At 42.7% G+C, this 18,701-nt stretch overlaps 1 protein-coding gene across 2 annotated transcripts in view; it reads left to right on the forward strand.

Moving 5' to 3' along the window:
• LOC115078705 (vomeronasal type-2 receptor 26-like) overlaps positions 1 to 16,710 on the forward strand; it is a 163,133-nt gene extending 146,423 nt beyond the window's left edge. For both annotated transcript variants that reach the window (XM_029581681.1, XM_029581682.1), the window contains 2 exons: positions 14,884 to 15,007; positions 15,709 to 16,710. In XM_029581681.1, the coding sequence (XP_029437541.1) occupies positions 14,884 to 15,007; positions 15,709 to 16,604 (1,020 nt within the window). In that variant the 3' untranslated portion in view covers positions 16,605 to 16,710. The remainder of the gene's footprint in view (positions 1 to 14,883; positions 15,008 to 15,708) is intronic.
• Positions 16,711 to 18,701: the final 1,991 nt, after the last annotated feature.

Genomic DNA, 18,701 nt, shown 5'->3' on the forward strand with positions numbered 1-18,701 from the left:
CCGCCGCAAAATGGCGGCGGGCATAGACCAAAACGATTTGATGCAGGAGGTCGTTCCGGACCCCCGCTGGACTTTTGGCAAGTCTTGTGGGGGTCAGGAGGCCCCCCCAAGCTGGCCAAAAGTTCCTGTGGGTCCAGCGGGGTTCCGGGAGCGATTTCCTGCCGCGAATCGTTTTCCGTACGGAAAATGGCGCCGGCAGGAGATCGACTGCAGGAGGTCATTCAGCGGCGGTCCGGAACCCCCGCTGAACGACCTCCTGCAGTCGATCTCCTGCCGGCGCCATTTTCCGTACGGAAAACGATTCGCAGCAGGAAATCGCTCCCGGAACCCCGCTGGACCCACAGGAACTTTTGGCCAGCTTGGGGGGGCCTCCTGACCCCCACAAGACTTGCCAAAAGTCCAGCGGGGGTCCGGAACGACCTCCTGCGTCGAATCGTTTTGGTCTATGGCTGCCGCCATTTTGCAGTGGCCATTTTGCAAAATGGCGCCGGCTGAAGACAACACGATTCGATTGAGGGGGCCGTTCCGGACCGCCGCCGTTCCGGACCACCGCTGCATCCCCAGGTAATTTAAAGCATTTGGGGGGGGGGGGGGTTCGGGGGGGGGGGGGATTTAATTTAAAGGGCCGGGGGTGGGTTTTATGGGGTTTTAGTGTGCTGGTTTTCCTGCCCTCCCCCTTCCCCCGATTTACGATTTTTTGACGATAAATCGGGGGAATTGGTATTGTATCGTGGCCCTAACAATTTTTGATGATTTAAATATATCGGACTTTATTTTAAATCATCAAAAAACGATTCACATCCCTAGTGGATATCACAGGCATCTCAGAGACCTGGAGAAAGGAGAGTAACCAATGGGACACTGTGATACCATGGACACAAATTATATTGAAATGACAAGATGTGTCAAATTGGTGGAAGGGATACATTATATATTAAAGAGGGCATTGAGTCAAAACAGGATAACAGTTCTACAGGAAACATAATATAATGTTAAATCTTTATGCAGATAAATTTCAGGTGAAAAGGGGAATAAAATAGTGGTGGGGGGGTGTTACTGTCTTCCTGGCCATAATGAATTTACAGACAATGAAATGGTAAAAGAAATTAGGGAAACTAATTGTCAGCACAGTATTAATGGCTGATTTCAATTACTCCAGTACTGACTGGGTAAATGTCACATCAGGACATTATAGAGAGGTAAAGTTCCTAGAGAAAATAAATGAATGCTTCATAAAGAAACAGGTACAAGAATCAACAAGAGGGGAAACAATTTTAGACCTAGCCCTTAGTGGAACACAGGATTTGGTGGGAGAGGTAACAGTGTTTGAACAACTTGGCATTCGTGATCACAACACGATCAAATATGACTTAATAAACTAAAGAAATCTATTGTGACAGCTTTTAAGTTTCAAAAGGTGACTATGAAAAATGAAGAAAATGGTTAGGAAAAAACTGAAAGGAACAATTACAAAGGTTAAGAGTTTAGCTAAGGTATGGATATTGTTTAAAAATACAATTTTGGAAGCCCACATTAGTTGTATTCCAGGCATTAGAAAAGGTAGAAGGAAGGTTAATGACTACTGGCAAGATAAGGTCAGAGAGACTATAATATCTAAAAGAACATCTTTCAAAAATGGAAAAAGGATCTGAATGAAAAAACAGGAAGCAGCATAAGCACTGGCAAGTCAGATGCAGAGCACTGATAAAGCAGGCAGAGAGAGAAGTTAAGAAAATTATTGCAGTGAAAACAAAAACAGGTACATTTTATTCAGATACATTTGAGATAAAAAGCCTGCAAGGGAGTCAGTTGGTTCATTAGATGATCAAGGGGTAAAAGGGGCACTTAGAGATGTCAAAGACAGAGCAGAGAGACCAACGCCCAAACTTTCAAAACCCAGCATGTAAAAATCATTAGATACGCGCATGGCCGGGCTGAGCACTCACCAAGCACATTGTTAAAACTGCTCGGCCATGCCCATATCTACCGATAGATGCAGAAGTGCTGGGGTTCACAAAAGGGGCGGGCTGGGCAGGGTCTGGATGGGATGGGGGCAGGGCAGGGGTCAGCCGGAACAGCACCATTAGATGATATCCCAGGGAAGTGCGCTCCGGCAGCTGGCTGACACACAGAAGTTACTTCAGCTCCATAGGAGCAGTAAGTAAACAAAACAATTCAGAATACATAGGATTAGTTTAGGGGTCAGGAAGGAGAGGGGACAAGGGAGGAAGGGTAGTTAGGGGTATAGGAAAGTTCTCTGCCAGTCCACTCCTTAGTTGGAGTGGACTGGCAGAGAGTGGACTAGGATGGAACTGGACAAAGGCTCGATTGCATCACCGCACATACATTACAAAATCCCCTCCTGTGAGTGAGAGTCATGACTCGCCCGCATATGCACACACCAATATTAAAAAACGGGTGCGTGTGCATGCAGGAATCATATTTTATAACGTGTGTGTGCATTTTATAATATGGTAGCTGAAGGCTGGAGGGTTGCAAATGTAATGCAATTTTTAAAAAGGGTTCAAGGAGTGATCTAGGAAATTACAGACTAGTTAGTTTGATGTCTGTGCCAGGCAAAATGGTAGAAACTATCATAAAGAACAAAATTGCTGAACATATAGATACAAATATACACTTATTTCTCACTGTACGATGGACTTATGGAGTACAATTACTGTATAGACTCAGCAACCATCATATTGCACTAGGTTCCTGGATAATGTACCGGGTAACCTAAAAGAGCGGAAATGCTTCTGTATGCAGAGGTTTTAATCATCAGTTGCTTTGAGATGTTTCGTCTTTTTGTCAAGCTAGACGTTTGCTTAGCTTAATTAAAGTTAGTGAAGTACTTAACTTGTGAATGATGACAGAGAAGAATGCACGGTATCAACTGTTGCCAAGTGCCGCGTAGAACTGAAATCAAATGAAAAGGTCCCTTTCAGGTTCGCGCTCGTATTCCTCGATTGGGGCTATTAAATAGACGTCCTGTCGATGGGTTCCTTTCTGGTATTCATCGCCGCTCGCTGTTGAAACGCCCCTCACTGCAGGGTTTCGGAATCTCTTCCTTCTTCAGGGGTGCAGCAAGCTTATATTGAAGCAGATTCTGTGGACATACTGAAAACCATATATGTGTTGCACAGGTGAATGCGGCTTCTATTGACATAAATAATTACAAGACAAAACCCAGTAAAGTCAGTACCTTAGTCCTGTTATTAAAGGCGCACACGTATGGATCGTGATTTATATGAGAGCACTGAGAATCTTGACTGCTTACCAACCAGATGTCTACGATCAGCGCTGAATTTGAAGAATCTTCCTGTCATTGCAGGGATTGCAATCGCGTCTGACTTGGCGCGGTACATGCGCTGTCCTTTTAACTTGTGAAAAAGCCCGCGAAACAGCGGGGCACACTTAAGGCACTCCTGAATACAATTCAATGTATATTATTATTATTATTTATTTATTTAACATTTTTCTATACCGAACTTCATGACAAGCTTCATATCAGGCCGGTTTACATCAAACTTGGGGTTAACTTAACAAACCATATAACAAGAAGGCCGAGGCGCAGGTACACATAACAGGGATATTAAACTTGGGGGCTAGAGTAGCCAGGAAATTAAGGACAGAAAGAACTGGAGAATGAACAAGAATGAATGAACAATGTTAGGTCTGACATTTAGTCTGGTGGGCTATGTGAAAGCAAACTGTTGCACTGTTAGGCTTCGGGGAAGGCTTGGACAAAAAGCCAAGTCTTGAGTTTCTTTCTGAATGTAATCAGGCAGGGCTCCAGTCTTAGGTCAGTTGGCAGGTTGTTCAGATGCTGGGGCCAGCTGTGGAGAATGCTCTTTCTCTTGTGGAGGTTAGGCGGGTGGATTTATTTGGGGGGAACTTGAAGGGTTCCTTTGTTGTGCCGCTCTGATGGGTCTTGTAGATGTGTATGGTTTGAGAGGGAACTGAGGTCTAGAGGAAGTTGGTTGTGTATGGATTTGTGGATAATGGTGAGTGCCTTGTGCAAAATTCTGTATTAATGGGTAACCAGTGTAATTTCTGAGTATAGGGGTGATATGAGTTCTCCGGTTGGTGTTGGTTAATATCCTGGCTGCTGAGTTCTGGAGCATCTGTAGTGGTCTGGTGGCAGAGATCGGGAGTCCTAAGAGGAGAGTATTGCAGTAGTCGGTTTTGGAAAATATGGTTGACTGGAGGACTGTTCTGAAGTCCTGGAGATGGAGGAGGGGTTGAGTCTTTTCATAACTTGTAGTTTAAAGAAACCGTCCTTTGTAATATTGTTGATTGATTTTTTTAGGTTTAAATGATTGTCTATGGTGACTCCTAAGTCTCTAACATGAGTGGTCTGAGGAGTATAGGTTGTCTGATCATGGCTGGTAGAATGGTCGGAGGAGATGTGAAGAATTTCCGTTTTGGCTGCATTGAGGACCAGGTTCAGGCTGGTGAGTAGGTGGTTGATGGACTTGAGGCAGTCCTCCCAGAAGGAGAGCGTCTTTGGAAGGGATTCTTTTATAGGGATCAGGATCTGAACATCGTCGGCATATAAGTAGTGAATTAGGTTAAGGTTTGTGAGGAGCTGGCAGAGAGGCAGTAGATAGATATCAAAGAGTGTGGGGGAAAGAGAGGAGCCTTGAGGAACACCTAGAGTGGTTTTGAAGTTAGGAGATTCTTTATTGTTGATCGTGATCTTGGAACTTCTATTATCAAGGAATGAGCTGAACCATTGGAAGGCATATCCAGATAGTCCATTGTCTGCGAGACGATTGAGGAGGATGCTATGATTCACGGTATCAAAAGCCGCAGATATGTCCAAGAGAACTAGCAGGAATGAGATCCCTTTGTCTAGGCCCATAAGGATGTGGTCTGTTAGCGAGATGAGGAGGGTTTCAGTACTGGAAGATTTGCGGAAGCCATACTGGGAGGGTATAGGATTTTATGTTCTTCTAGGTAATCCGAAAGCTGTGTGTTCACCACCTTGTCGGTTAGTTTTGCTAGCAGCGGGAGGTTGGATATGGGTTGGAAATTGGAGAGCTCATTAGTGTCCAGGTTGGGTTTCTTCAAGAGGGGTTTAATAGATGCTGTTTTAAGGTCATCCGGGTATATTCCTTGGGCAAGGGAGCAATTAATGATGTCGGCCAGGGATCTGGAGATGGTGCCTGGAATGAGGAGCAGTAGTTTTGTTGGGATTTGGAACATTGGGTGGTTAGATGGTTTCAACTTCTTGAGTGTTGATTCTATCTCCAGAGAGGTGGTAGGCTCAAAGGACACTAGGGTAGCTCTGGGGGGTTTGTGGTGGTGTAGTTGAGATCTAGAGGTGTAGGGTTAGTGGGGAGCAGCGCTAGAGTGTTAGCGATTTTATTCTGAAAGAAGATAGCGAGTTCATTGGCTTTGGATTGAGCTTGATCGTTGGGGATGGTAGGAGCTGAGGGTTTTGTGAGTTGAGCTACATAGGAAAACAGGGCCCTCGCGTCATACTGGATATCATAGATTCTGCTGGCGTAGAAGTCCTTTTTTGCTTGTAGGAGACGAATCCTGTACAGATGCATGTTTAGTTTGTAATCGGACAGTGAAGTAGAGTTGGGGGATTTCCGCCAAAGGTCTTCCTTGTGTCGGAGGTTTTGCTTCATTCGTTTAAGTTCAGGAGAGTACCAAGGTTGCTTCCTTTTTAGACTCCAATTGATGGTTTTTGACTCTATGGGGCAGAGTTTATTGGCTATAGACTCTGTGATATTACGCCAGGATAGAAGGGCAGAGTTGGGGTTGGAGGTGTCTAGGTTGGGGAGTTCTTTGGAAAGATGTTCACTGGGGATATCGGATGTACATCTTCTTCTGTGAAGGATAGTGGAGTGAGGTTGTGATTGAGTGGGGTTTCCTCGAGTCTTGAGGGTTGCTGATATGAGTGAATGGTCGGACCAGGGGACTGGGGTGCAGTCTGGAATGTTAGTGTATGATAGGTGTGAGTTAGGAAGATGAGGTCTAGTGTGTGTCCAGCTTTATGGGTGGGCTTGTTGACTATTTGTTCAAAGCCCATTGCCTGGAGTGTGGACAAGAAGGTTTCGCAGTTGGAGGAGATCGAAGAGGCGTCGACGTGGAGATTAAAATCCCCCAAGATCATGGCAGGATAGTCCATGTTTATGTATTTAGCAATGGTTTCTATAAGGGGTGAGGCATCAGTGTCTATTGATCCCGGTGGGGCATAGACAAGGAGGATTTGAATATGTTTAGATTTGAACAATCCGAGTTCTAGTTTTTTGAAAGAGGTCTTGATAGGTTGTTGTTTAAGATTCAGTTTCTTCTTGGATGCTAGAAGCAGACCGCCCCCTCTTTTTTTAGGTCTGGTAATTGAGAAGACGTCATAGAGGTGAATAGGTAACTGGTTTATCAGTGCAGTGTCGGTGCTTTTTAACCAGGTTTCCGTGATTGCACAAACATCAGGGTTGGAGTCAAGCAGGTAATCGTAAAGAATGTGTGTTTTCTTGGTGAGGGATTGAGCGTTGAAGAGAGTAAGAGAGAATAACGTGAGTCCTAGTAATTGTGTCAAGGGTGAGAGCATGATTGGGATGAGTGATCTTGTTGTCTGATTCAAGGTCCGTTGTGAAAGTTTATATTATGTGATTAGCTACTGAATCTGAAATGACTGTGAAGTCGAAAGTTGGTGAAAAAATAATTAAAGATAACTTTTTGCCGTAAAAAGATTATGACATAGTGTACCTTTCTATCTTGTCATTAAGGCCAGCCGGTTCTACTGTTTTTAATTTGAAAATCCAAAAATTTTCTCGATAATGGAGTTTTGCATTGTGATCTCCTCCTCTTTTGAATGCAGGAATGTGTTCAAGAATTGTCCACTTAAAGTCTGCAAAATAGAGATGTGAATCGTGTCCTCGATCGTCTTAATGATCGATTTCGGCTGGGAGGGGGAGGGAATCGTATCGTCGCCGTTTGGGTGTTTAGAGTATCGTGAAAATCATTAAAATCGTGAACCGGCACACTAAAACCCCCTAAAACCCCGCTGAACGACCTCCTGCAGTCGATCTCCTGCCGGCGCCATTTTCCGTACGGAAAACGATTCGCGGCAGGAAATCGCTCCCGGACCCCCGCTGGACCCCCTGGGACTTTTGGCCAGCTTGGGGGGGCCTCCTGACCCCCACAAGACTTGCCAAAAGTCCAGCGGGGGTCCGGAACGACCTCCTGCAGTCGAATCGTGTTGGTCTATGGCCGCCGCCATTTTGCGCCGCCATTTTGCAGAATGGCGGCGCAGAATGGCACCGGCTGAAGACAACACGATTCAATTGCAGGAGGCCGTTCCAGACCGCCGCTAGACCCCCAGGTAATTTAAGGCATGTGGGGGATTTAATTTAAAGGGTCGGGGGTGGGTTTTAGGGGGTTTTAGTGTGCCGGTTTTCCTGCCTTCCCCCGATTTACGATTTTTTGAAGATAAATCGGGGGAATTGGTATTGTATCGTGGCCCTAACGATTTTTGACGATTTAAAATATATCGGATGATATTTTAAATCGTCAAAAAACGATTCACATCCCTACTGCAAAAATATGTCCTTTGGAAACGCTATGTGGTACAATGGGTGCCTTGAGATCTTTGGTATTCATGCAGCTCCGATGTTCTATGAGCCTGGTTTTAATTTTCCTGGATGTGCGTCCTATATATATTTTAGGACAGGGGCATTGTAGAGCGTATTTTACATGGTCTTTGTTGCAATTAGTGCTGTGTTTTTGTTTGACCATGTATCCTGTGTTAGGATCTTTCCAAGATGTACCAACCATAGTAGTGCTGCAGAAATCACATATTCCACAGGTTTTATGACCATTTTCTTCAACATGGGATTAAGTCATGTCAGGAACTGCTGCTCTGACTATGTGCTGTTTAATATTTGTTCCTCTGGGGGGCGCTCTTGAGCAGCGACCAAGATGGCCGCCTAACCAGTGAGCTCCGCCAGACCTCGCTTAAACTTTTCTACTAACCCCTTACATTTTTATTTTTTTTTTGGATCGCGACCGCTTACCTTCATACTAGGATGTCGCTGGCCAAAACTGGGAAGATCGATGCGGCGTTTGCGGCGGTTTCAGGGTCGAAACGAGCGAAACCAGACCCTCCTACGCCCGAAAAATCAACCGCCGGTAAAACCATGGCATCTGCGGATCTTGTTTTAATCGAGCTTAAACAATTGAAAGACATGCTTCAGGTAAATACCGATGCAACGACAGCGATTAGAAATGAGCTGCAATCTGTAGCTCAACAAATGGCGCACTTTCAAACCCGTTTGGATGACATCGAGGCCCAGACCTCTTCTTTATTACTGACTGCGTCATCTATTCCAACTATCCGCCAGGAGATTGCACAAATGCAGTCTGAAATTGAAGATTTATCTAACAGAAATAGGCGGAACAATCTTCGTGTGCTTGGCATCCCAGAAGGAGCTGAAGGATCTGATGCTATAGCATTTCTTCTGCACCTTATCCCATCTATCTTAAAGATACAATTTGATAAACCCTTGGAAATCGAGAGAGCACACCGCATACCAGCTAGACCTTTGCGAGGAGCGAAATACCCGCGGCCTCTAATTTTCAAGATTCTTCGCTATCCTCAAACTCAGCTTATTCTAGCGGCGGCGAAATCTCAAACTCCTCTTACCTTTCAAGGTAACACTGTTCTTTTTGTTCCTGATTTTGCTAAAGCAACAGCGGCGAAACGGAAAAGCTTCCTGGCGCTACGGCCTCGTCTCAAGCTCTTAGGGGCACAGTACGGCCTACTGTACCCTGCTCAAATGAAAATAACCTATCATAATCGCACGCAAACCTTCACTAGCCCGGTAGCTCTGGAAGAATTTTTGCGGTCTCATGATCCTGCTTCAGATATGATAACTTGAAGCGAGGTGAGAGGGTTCTCCCCAGCTATTACTTGGACATTATATTCATTACTTCGGCCACTAGAAGTTTTCAGAGAGTGGCGGTCGCAATCAACAAGAACACAAAAAAAAAAAAAAAAGTAGGACAAAAAACATTAAAAAAGACTGATCCTCATATTCTTCCTGGATATTAATGGGGTTCAAAATCGTTGTGTATATAGGTCTGGCGTGAGCAGATGGTTACATGCGTCCTCTGGCACTACAAGAGGCTCGTTGTTTTCAATCAGCCTGTATGGCTAATAATTTTCCTCTCATGTGGTTTTTTTTTATCTGCCTTTCTCATTTGTTAAGTTCTCATCATGGAGCGTTACAACATATTTTTTTCTCCTCTATCATACTGTACTCACCCAAGAATCATTCTTACAAGCCTCCGCTGATATGCTACCCAGCATCTGCTAACTTTCCAGACTCATGGCTACATCAATCACTGATATTAAACTCATTTCCTTGAATGTCAACGGCTTCACACACCAAATCAAGAGGAAGAAGATCTTGACATACCTCCAAACCCTTCACACAGACATCGCTTTCCTGCAAGAGACCCACCTCTCGCCTGATGAGGCGCTTAAACTTAAACAACAGTGGGTAGGTCAGGTACTATTCAGTTCTGCAGTTAAAAAAAAAAAGGGGCACTGCGATATTACTCCACAAACGATTGGATGCCAAAATCCTTCACTCCTCGTCTGATGAGGATGGTAGATGGTCCCTGGCTCAAGTCCAAATCGCGCAACAGGATTATGTCTTATTGAATATCTATGCTCCCAATGTGGATGATCCGGACTTTTTTCAAAACGTGTTCGCACGCATACTTGCTCTCCCACTGTCACCAATAATTTTTGGTGGAGACTTTAATCAAGTTTTAGACCCCTTCCTCGATAGAACCACTAAACTGCGCCCACATATAACGAAATCGTGTACCACTCTGCGGGAATTGATACAATCCCAAGGGCTTTCTGACCCATGGCGTTTACTCCATCCTACAACAAAAGATTATTCCTTCTACTCAGCTCCACATAATACTTATTCTAGAATAGACTTTTTTCTCGTATCTAAACAACTAGTTCAATATGTTACTGCAGCTTCTATACAACCCATCCTGATCTCTGATCATGCAGCTGTACAGATTACGATTAAATTATTCTCTCCATTTTCTATTGAACATAGATGGCGATTTAATCCTTCGCTGTTGGCGGATCCTGCTTTCATATCCGCTACACAACTACAAATTGAGGAATATTTTCGGTTCAATTCTACTCCAGGGATCTCGGCAGATACTCTATGGCAAGCTTTTAAAGCAACAATCAGAGGATCTATTATCAGTTATTCTATCAAGAGTAAACAAATGTATCGAGCTACCCTACTCCAAATGCAGCAAGAAGTGGATTTATTGGAACATAAACATATCTCCGACCCTACTCTGCCCTCCTTAACTGAGCTATTGAAGGCAAGGTATCGCTATAATCAACATTTGAGTTCTCAAGTCCACCTAGGCCTTTCTCGGACCAAGGCAACATACTATGCTGAAAATAATAAGTGTGGCCACCTGTTGGCTTCATATCTCAAAAAACGACAAGAGCGACAACGAATTGAAATGATTTTATCCTCTTCTCAAATGCCCCTGACCACCGATGCCGCCATTCTTCAGGAGTTTCGTTCTTTTTATGAGTCTCTTTATCAGGCTGAAACGGATCCATCAACGGACGGCATACATCGTTTTCTTGAGAACATAGCCCATCCAACTCTTACTGCAGAACAGTCTTCCATGTTGGACAATCCTCTTACCCAAGAGGATATTACTACAGCTATTACTACACTAGCATTGGGCAAGGCTCCCGGACCTGACGGACTATCCACTGATTTTTATTACGCTTTTAAAGACTTGCTTGCTCCACATTTATGCTCTTATTATACTTCTCTGCTCTCCTCAACTCCTGATGGCCTCTCTAGTTTTACTGAAGCCAGTATAGTAGTTCTTCCGAAGCCAGGTCGGGATCCAGCCTCTGTATCCAATTATAGACCGATATCCTTATTAAATACGGACTACAAAATTTTTGCAAAAATACTAGCTACCCGATTATCTCGGATACTGTGCTCAATTATCCATCCTGATCAATCCGGTTTCCTCAAAAGTAGATTAATTGCCAATAATTCCCGCCTGTTTTTGCATATCCTACATCAAGCCCCCTCCCTATCGATACCAGCTGTGGCCATATCATTAGATGCGGAAAAGGCATTTGATCGTGTTGAGTGGCCTTTTTTGTGGGCTTCTTTGGAATGGTTTGGAGTTGGTCCAGTATTTTTATCATGGGTCAAAATTTTATATTCTTTTCCCAAGGCCTTTTTATTTCTCAATAGCCACTCTTCTGCCCCCTTTTTTTTACACAGAGGCACCCGACAAGGATGCCCACTCTCCCCATTACTTTTCAACCTGGCTTTGGAACCCTTATTATTGTCTATACGGCAATCAGTGAATATAGAGGGCCTTCAGATTGGGGATCATGTATACAAATTATCAGCTTACGCCGATGATGTTCTTCTCTTCCTCACTAATCCTGATTCTTCTCTCTCTTCCCTTTTTAATCTTATCTCTGCTTACTCTTCGGTCTCTGGTTATAAGATTAATTGGCATAAAACTGAGTTGCTTCCTTTAAACTTTCTCGGCTCCCTCATAGATTTGGGTACTCTTCCAATTCAGAAGGTAAGGAGCGGCCTTAAATATTTAGGCATTAAGTTTTATATGGACATTGACTTAACGGTTTCCCAATGTGAAGAGTCAACTCTTCGTCAACTCAAAGATGCCACACTGGCTTGGTCTCCTTTACACTTAAGTTGGTGGGGTCGTCTAGACTCAATAAAAATGGTCCTTGCGCCTCGAATCACATATGTCCTTTCCATGATACCTATTTTTTTTTCCAACGCTTTTTATAAACAACTAGATCGGATCCTTACTAAGTTTTTATGGCACAATAAGACCCCTCGGATTGCCCTTGCTAAATTGAAACGTCCAACTAAATATGGAGGGGTTAACTTCCCGGACTTCCAGTTATATCATCAAGCTTTTATTCTACAACAAGGTTCTCACTACTTTTCCATGGAGAACTCTTTATTTCCTCCCCCAAGATGGTTAACTATAGAACAGTCCCTTTTGCCCCAGGCCCCAGCTGAATATTTTCCAGGCATACCATTGCCACCTAGCGCCAGAACTAACCCTGTTATGAAATCTCTCTACCTTGCAATTTCTACATTTGATAAGCTGCGACCTCACCACATCCCTTCTTGGGCTTACTCCAAGTTTGCTCCACTTTGGCATAACCCAACTATTAAAATAGGAGGCCGGGCTCTTAACTGGCCCATTTGGCAATCATGTGGGATATGGTTTCTTTCTACAATATTAGATAATGGGCAATTGCTTCCGTTTACTTCTCTCCAGGACAAGCATAGCCTACCATCCTCTCAGTTTTATGCTTGGGTACAGTTGCGCCATGCATTACAAGACAAAGATGGTACTGCTCTTATGTCTCCCACCGAGCCTCCTTTGCTTTCCTTTTACATGCTTTATGGAGACAAAGGACACCTAGCCTCTAGAATTTATAAACTTCTTAAAGTAAAGATGCCACTCAGCTCCCTTACAGGATTACAATCCCTCTGGATGTCCACTTTAGACGTGCATTTGGATTCTAATCAATGGCAAAATTTATGGCAGAAATCTGTTCGGATTTCTTTATCCTCGAGTTTGACTCAAACCTCCTATTTTATTATGAATAGAGCATTATGGACCCCTTGGAAGTTATACCGAGCGGGATTATTGCAGACTCATGCTTGTTGGTCATGTGGAGGCCCTAATGGTACTCTATCCCACATGCTATTTTATTGCCCACCAGTGCATCGTTTCTGGACCCAGATTTGGACCATCATCTCTACTATACTCCCTCTTAACTACTCTATTTCATATACTTTGGTTATTCTCCGTAGTAGAGACCCAGCCCTTACTCTTAATTCCACTCAAGGCCAATTGTTAGATTTTTTGATGCTTACAGCACTACATAATATCACGACCCATTGGAAACAGAGCAGTTTACTATCTGAATATATGTGGTGGAACTCTGTAAGTATGTATAGTAAGTATGAGAAGGCTATGGCGATCAAATTTCGTAGACTGGAGTCCTGGTCTCAGGTGTGGAAGCCGCTTGACGAATATACTGTTTCATTGCAATTAGATGCTGAGTAGCTTAGATTGCTTATGTTACACATATTTACATTATATTATGACTTTTCTCCTTACATGGGTGATTGTATAGATATCTTTTTTCTTTATTTATTTTCCTTCTTTTCCTCCTATGTTTATTTCTGTTTCTTTTTCTTGTTCTTTTTTCCTTTTCTTTCTTTTCATTAGAAAGGTGAACCTTTGATTCTTATGTATGGAAAGTGTACTTATTGTACTGTTATGACTGTGTTCAGGATATTGTTCTGTTTGTACTTGTTCACCTTTTTCAATAAAAATTATTTTCAACAAAAAAAAAAAAAAAAAAAAATATTTGTTCCTCTGGAATATAAAAACATTGGGGTGCGGTTGAAAATAGGATGAATTTGAAGGACATGCCAATTACATTGAATGATTTCTTTGATATTTTTGGTGAGATTAGTGTGTAAGCACACAGACAAGTGTCTCTTTCTGCTGCCTTTGCTTTGTACTGTAACAATTGATCCCTATCTGAAAAATCCGCATGGATGAATGCTCTCTTGATAGCTCGCTTGGGATATCCTCTCTGCTGAAATCTTAAGTATCTGTTCTGTTTCAAGCCAAATGAGAAATATGTCATCAATATATCTTGTCCATAATTGTACATGTTGAAAAACTATGGACTGATAAACTTGGGTTTCTTCGAATCTTGTGACATATAAATTTGCCACACCTGGGGCCAATGGGGAACCCATAGCGACATGTCCTTCAAACCCATCCTATTTTCAACCGATGTTACCCAGGTAGAGAGTCCATCAAGGTAGGTTGAGAAAACTTTGCACAAATCTCATCTTTGGGTGAGTTTCCTCACTCCGAAGGACATCATATCTTCACAAGAGAGCACTGTTCTGTTCGTACGTCTCACTCTGAAAGTCAAAGTGACCCCTAATCCCTACACTAATACCTAAACCTCACCTCGAGTTACTAGATGGACCTCCTATAGAGATATAAAGACCTATCTAGTATGAGGATATTATGGCCAGTCTCTCTCTTTCTCTTTCTCTCTCTCTCTCATCCAAAGTCCCTGATAGCTAGGCTGGTTTTCCAGGAGCTTCATACTAGCAAAAACATCACAACATGCAAAAGGATTTGCAAACCCAGCCCACCTCTAACTCCTCCTCTTTTTCAGATTTCCATTGCACCATGCGTTATGGTGCTATCGCATGCATTAAGGTATTTTCGCATGCATTAAAGGTACTTAATGCATGCAAAAATGCCATAACGCAATTTGATAAATGACCCAGTTTTAGGTTGCTATGGGAATAGGACTGTGTACAATTAGGGTCCTTTAAATGTATCACTGTATTTACTATATATCTGGTAGTGACTTACCAAGGAATGATTAAACTCTTGATAAGGTGCAGGGAATTTATGTTAAAAGACTGATTAATTTGTATTTATTTTTTTGTATGAAAGTGTCAACTGACTATAAATTAAAGGATGAGCTAGGGGAGAAGGGTGGGAGGGTTCAGTAATACAAAACACACAAACTTCTGTTTTTTTTGTCTGCCTTTCTGACTACCTATTCAATACAGATACACAAACACACTGAATAATAGACCCCAATAATTTACTTCTCCCCAATACTTTTATGTTTTAAAAATTTCCCCATGCAGTGCTTACAGATTCTTTTCAGCCACCAGCAAGGTGATCCTCTTCTCTCAGTGCTTCACCTAGATTACCTTTCTTTTGACTCATTTCACACCCCAGATTCCTCGTTCTGTGTGCAGTGAGAGCTGCCCTCCTGGATACAGGAAAGCCCCTCAGAAAGGAAAACCCCTCTGCTGCTATGACTGTGTCCCATGTCCTGAAGGAGAAATCACCAACATGATGGGTGAGTAAAATGAAGAATGGTAGGTGAGCCAAGCCGTATGAATGATATGAAACAGATGAAGGGGAGGATCTTAGACAGCTGTCAAGGTCAGTGGTATTCTTTCCATTCATTACCTATGAAAGACAGGAGATTTTACATCCGGAACAACAATACATGGCTTAAAATCAGTTGGAAAGTAGAATTCATGGGAATGGTTCTACTGCCTCCTTTTTCTCTTACATCAGCTGTGGAAAATTCTGTCATTTCATTGAAAGGACAAGTTTGATCTCTTTGGTCCATGCCATGATAACTTCATGGTTAAATTTCTGTTGTACACTATTTCATGGATTTACATCTAAGGGTTTACATCAGCTCTGGCTCATACAGAATTTCATAGCCCAAATGCTAGAAGTTTGCAAAAGACAATCATGCCCTCTCTATGTAAACTACACTGTCTACCAGTAGTCTGACCACCCAAATATAAAATCTTGACCTTCAAGACTCCAAGTGGAAGAGGTCCATATTTTATAAAGGACTGGTTATGAGTTGCTTCTCCTTTAAGGTCCTCCCAAGATGCCTTCTTAAGTAAACCAATGATAAAAAAAAAAACCCCAAAAGTTCTGATATCCATCTACGGTCCTTTTTGGGTGCTGTTGTTATCTTCTGAAACTAATGATTCTAATCTATTGGTGACATTTTTTAAACTTTTGTTTTCTGGATAGATATGGAAAACTGTGAGCCCTGCCCAGAAGATCAGTGGTCAAATCAGGAGAAAAATCGATGCATCCCAAGAACCATTGACTTCCTTTCCTATGAGGAGCCTTTGGGTCTGGCTTTAGCGTCTGTTGCTATTTTCTTTTCTATGGTAACTGCTGGAGTGATGGTAATTTTTAAGAAACATAAAGATACAGCCCTAGTGAAAGCAAATAATCGTGATCTCAGCTTCATCCTGCTCATTTCCCTTATGATGTCCTTTCTCTGCTCCTTGTTATTCATTGGTCGCCCTCTAAAGGTGACCTGTCTTCTACGACAACCTGCATTTGGGATTATATTTTCTGTTTCTATTTCTTCTATATTGGCTAAAACCCTCACAGTTGCTATGGTCTTCAATGCTACGAGACCTGGCAGCAGGTTTAAGAAATGGTTAAAGACCAGAATATCCATCTATCTTGTTCTTCTGTGTTCAGTGGGTGAAGCCCTGATATGCACTGTGTGGCTCCTCATGTCTCCTCCATTCCCAGAATTTGACACACAATCTGAAACAGGGAAAATGATATTACAGTGTAATGAGGGATCTGTAACTGCTTTCTACATTATGATTGGATACATGGGATTTCTGGCATTGTTAAGTTTTGTTGTTGCGTTCCTAGTAAGGAAGTTGCCTGATACTTTCAATGAGGCCCAGTTTATCACCTTCAGTATGCTGGTGTTCTGCAGTGTTTGGGTCTCCTTCATCCCAGCGTACCTGAGCACCAAAGGCAAATACATGGTGGCTGTGGAGATATTTGCTATCCTGGCTTCCAGTGCTGGACTTCTGGGTTGTATATTTATTCCCAAATGCTACATTATTTTGCTAAAGCCTCACATGAACACAAGAGATTTAGTAGGGAAACATTAAAAAAGTACAACTTCTAAATGAGTATTTTGCCAGAAGGGAATGCCAGTTCTGTTTATAATACTTTTCAGGCATTGGTTATATGAACATAAAAACACTGAGAGGTAAACACCAAATAAAATAATAATAATAATATTGTGTAATGTTGAATTTATTTCACTATTCTGTTGTATTTGTTTTGGAAACTCAATAAAATTGAGTGAAAAAGTTTATAGCATGGGTAGCGAGACCTCTTGGCCCATCCACACTCACCACTCCCTTGCAATCTCATAAGAAAACTCTGACAACATTTCTTGTGTAAATAAAGTCACAGGCTTTATTGTGTAAACATCTTACCTGAGCCATAACAATGAATATCAGTTCCACCCCTATATATATAGACTGGGTGTCCCACCACCACATCCCAGTGGGAACCACCAATGACCCACCTGGAACTCAGCGTCCTTCTGGTGAGTCATCACCTTCAGTTGAGGCCTTCTCCATCCACCACCCAGCAGGAAATCTCCTCTGTAAAATAAGCACTGAGGAAATTAAAATGGTTTATTGCATCTTTCTGTCCAATTTAGCTTTATGCTTATGCAATTTAAAGATTAGAATAGGCCAAAAATATTTGATTGTTTAAGTACACACTAACCATTAGAGATGTGAATCAGAACCGGATCGGTTCCGGTTCATATTCAAATCTTAAAATGTTTATCGTCCGACCCGATTGGTTTTTTGTTTAGTGGCTGCACCCGATCCGATAAACAAAAAACTCTCCCCCACCCTCCTGACCCTACCCAAAACCTTTTACAAGTACCTGGTGGTCCAGTGGGGGCACGGGGAGCGATCACCCGCTCTCGGGCCATTGGCTGCCACTAATAAAAATGGTGCCGATGGCCCTTTGCCCTTACCATGTGATAGGGTATCCGTGCCATTGGCCGGCCCCTGTCACATGGTAGGAGCACTGGAGTGCACTGGAGTGCTCCTACCATGTGACAGGGGCCGGCCAATGGCACGGATACCCTGTCACATGGTAAGGGCAAAGGGCCATCGGCATCATTTTTATTAGTGGCAGCCGATGGCCCGAGAGCGGGAGATCGCTCCCCGTGCCCCCACTGGACCACCAGGTAATTTTAAAACATTTTGGGGGGGGTTTGGGAGGGTGGGGGAGGCTAAGGGGTACGTTTTAAAGGGTCGGGTGGTTTTTTTTTTTTTATCGGGTCATCGGCGCCATTTTTATTAGTGGCAGCCAAAATGGCGCCAATGGCCCGAGAGCCGGAAATCATGCCGGGACCCCCCACTGGACCACCAGGTAATTTAAAACATTTTGGGGGGTTCAAGAGGGTGGGGAAGGGTAAGGCATTAGTTTTAAAGGGTCGGGGTGGGTTTAGGGGTTGTTTTGGTATGCCGGTTTTCCCGCCCTCCCCTCAAATAACTCCCATTAGTGGACACTAACTCGATTAACGATTTTTCACGATAAATCGGGGGAATTTCTATTGTATCTATTGTAATGATGATTTAAAAAATATCGGACAATTTCTTAAATCATCAAAAAATGATTCACATCCCTAATAACCATCTTTAGATCATAATAAGAATAAAGGAAATGTAACTGATGCTTAAGGTTGTATTGTCAGACCTTTTGGCTCTATGGATGAGATAAAGGATAAAAAGGCTACAAGTCAAGGTTTCCTAATTAGAAATATTCATGATCCTTTCTTATCAGTAACAAAATGTGCTGTGCATATAGATAATTGTAGATAATTATAATTTGAACTTAGGACATGCTGACCTGTTGACTAATAGTGACCTAAGACTTAAGTTGTTGAACTAAAATGCAGAATTGAGACTGTGATTAGTCAATCTGACATATTTTGCCTACATCATGACTTTATATGCAGAAAGAATATATTATTTTTTGCTGTATGTATTGAATATGGCTAGGCCCACTGAGTGTCTGTCTGAAGTGTGACATTCTTCATGTGATTTTACATATAAATTATAAAATACAGGTTGACGTGCGCAAGGCTGTGCAAAATTGGCAGCCTGCGCTCGCCGAGCCGCCATCCTCCATTCCCTCCGAGGACGCTCCAAAATCGGAGCAGCCTCAGAGGGAAC

The sequence above is a fragment of the Rhinatrema bivittatum genome, chromosome 16, assembly GCF_901001135.1.
Source record: "Rhinatrema bivittatum chromosome 16, aRhiBiv1.1, whole genome shotgun sequence".
NCBI lineage: Eukaryota > Metazoa > Chordata > Amphibia > Gymnophiona > Rhinatrematidae > Rhinatrema > Rhinatrema bivittatum.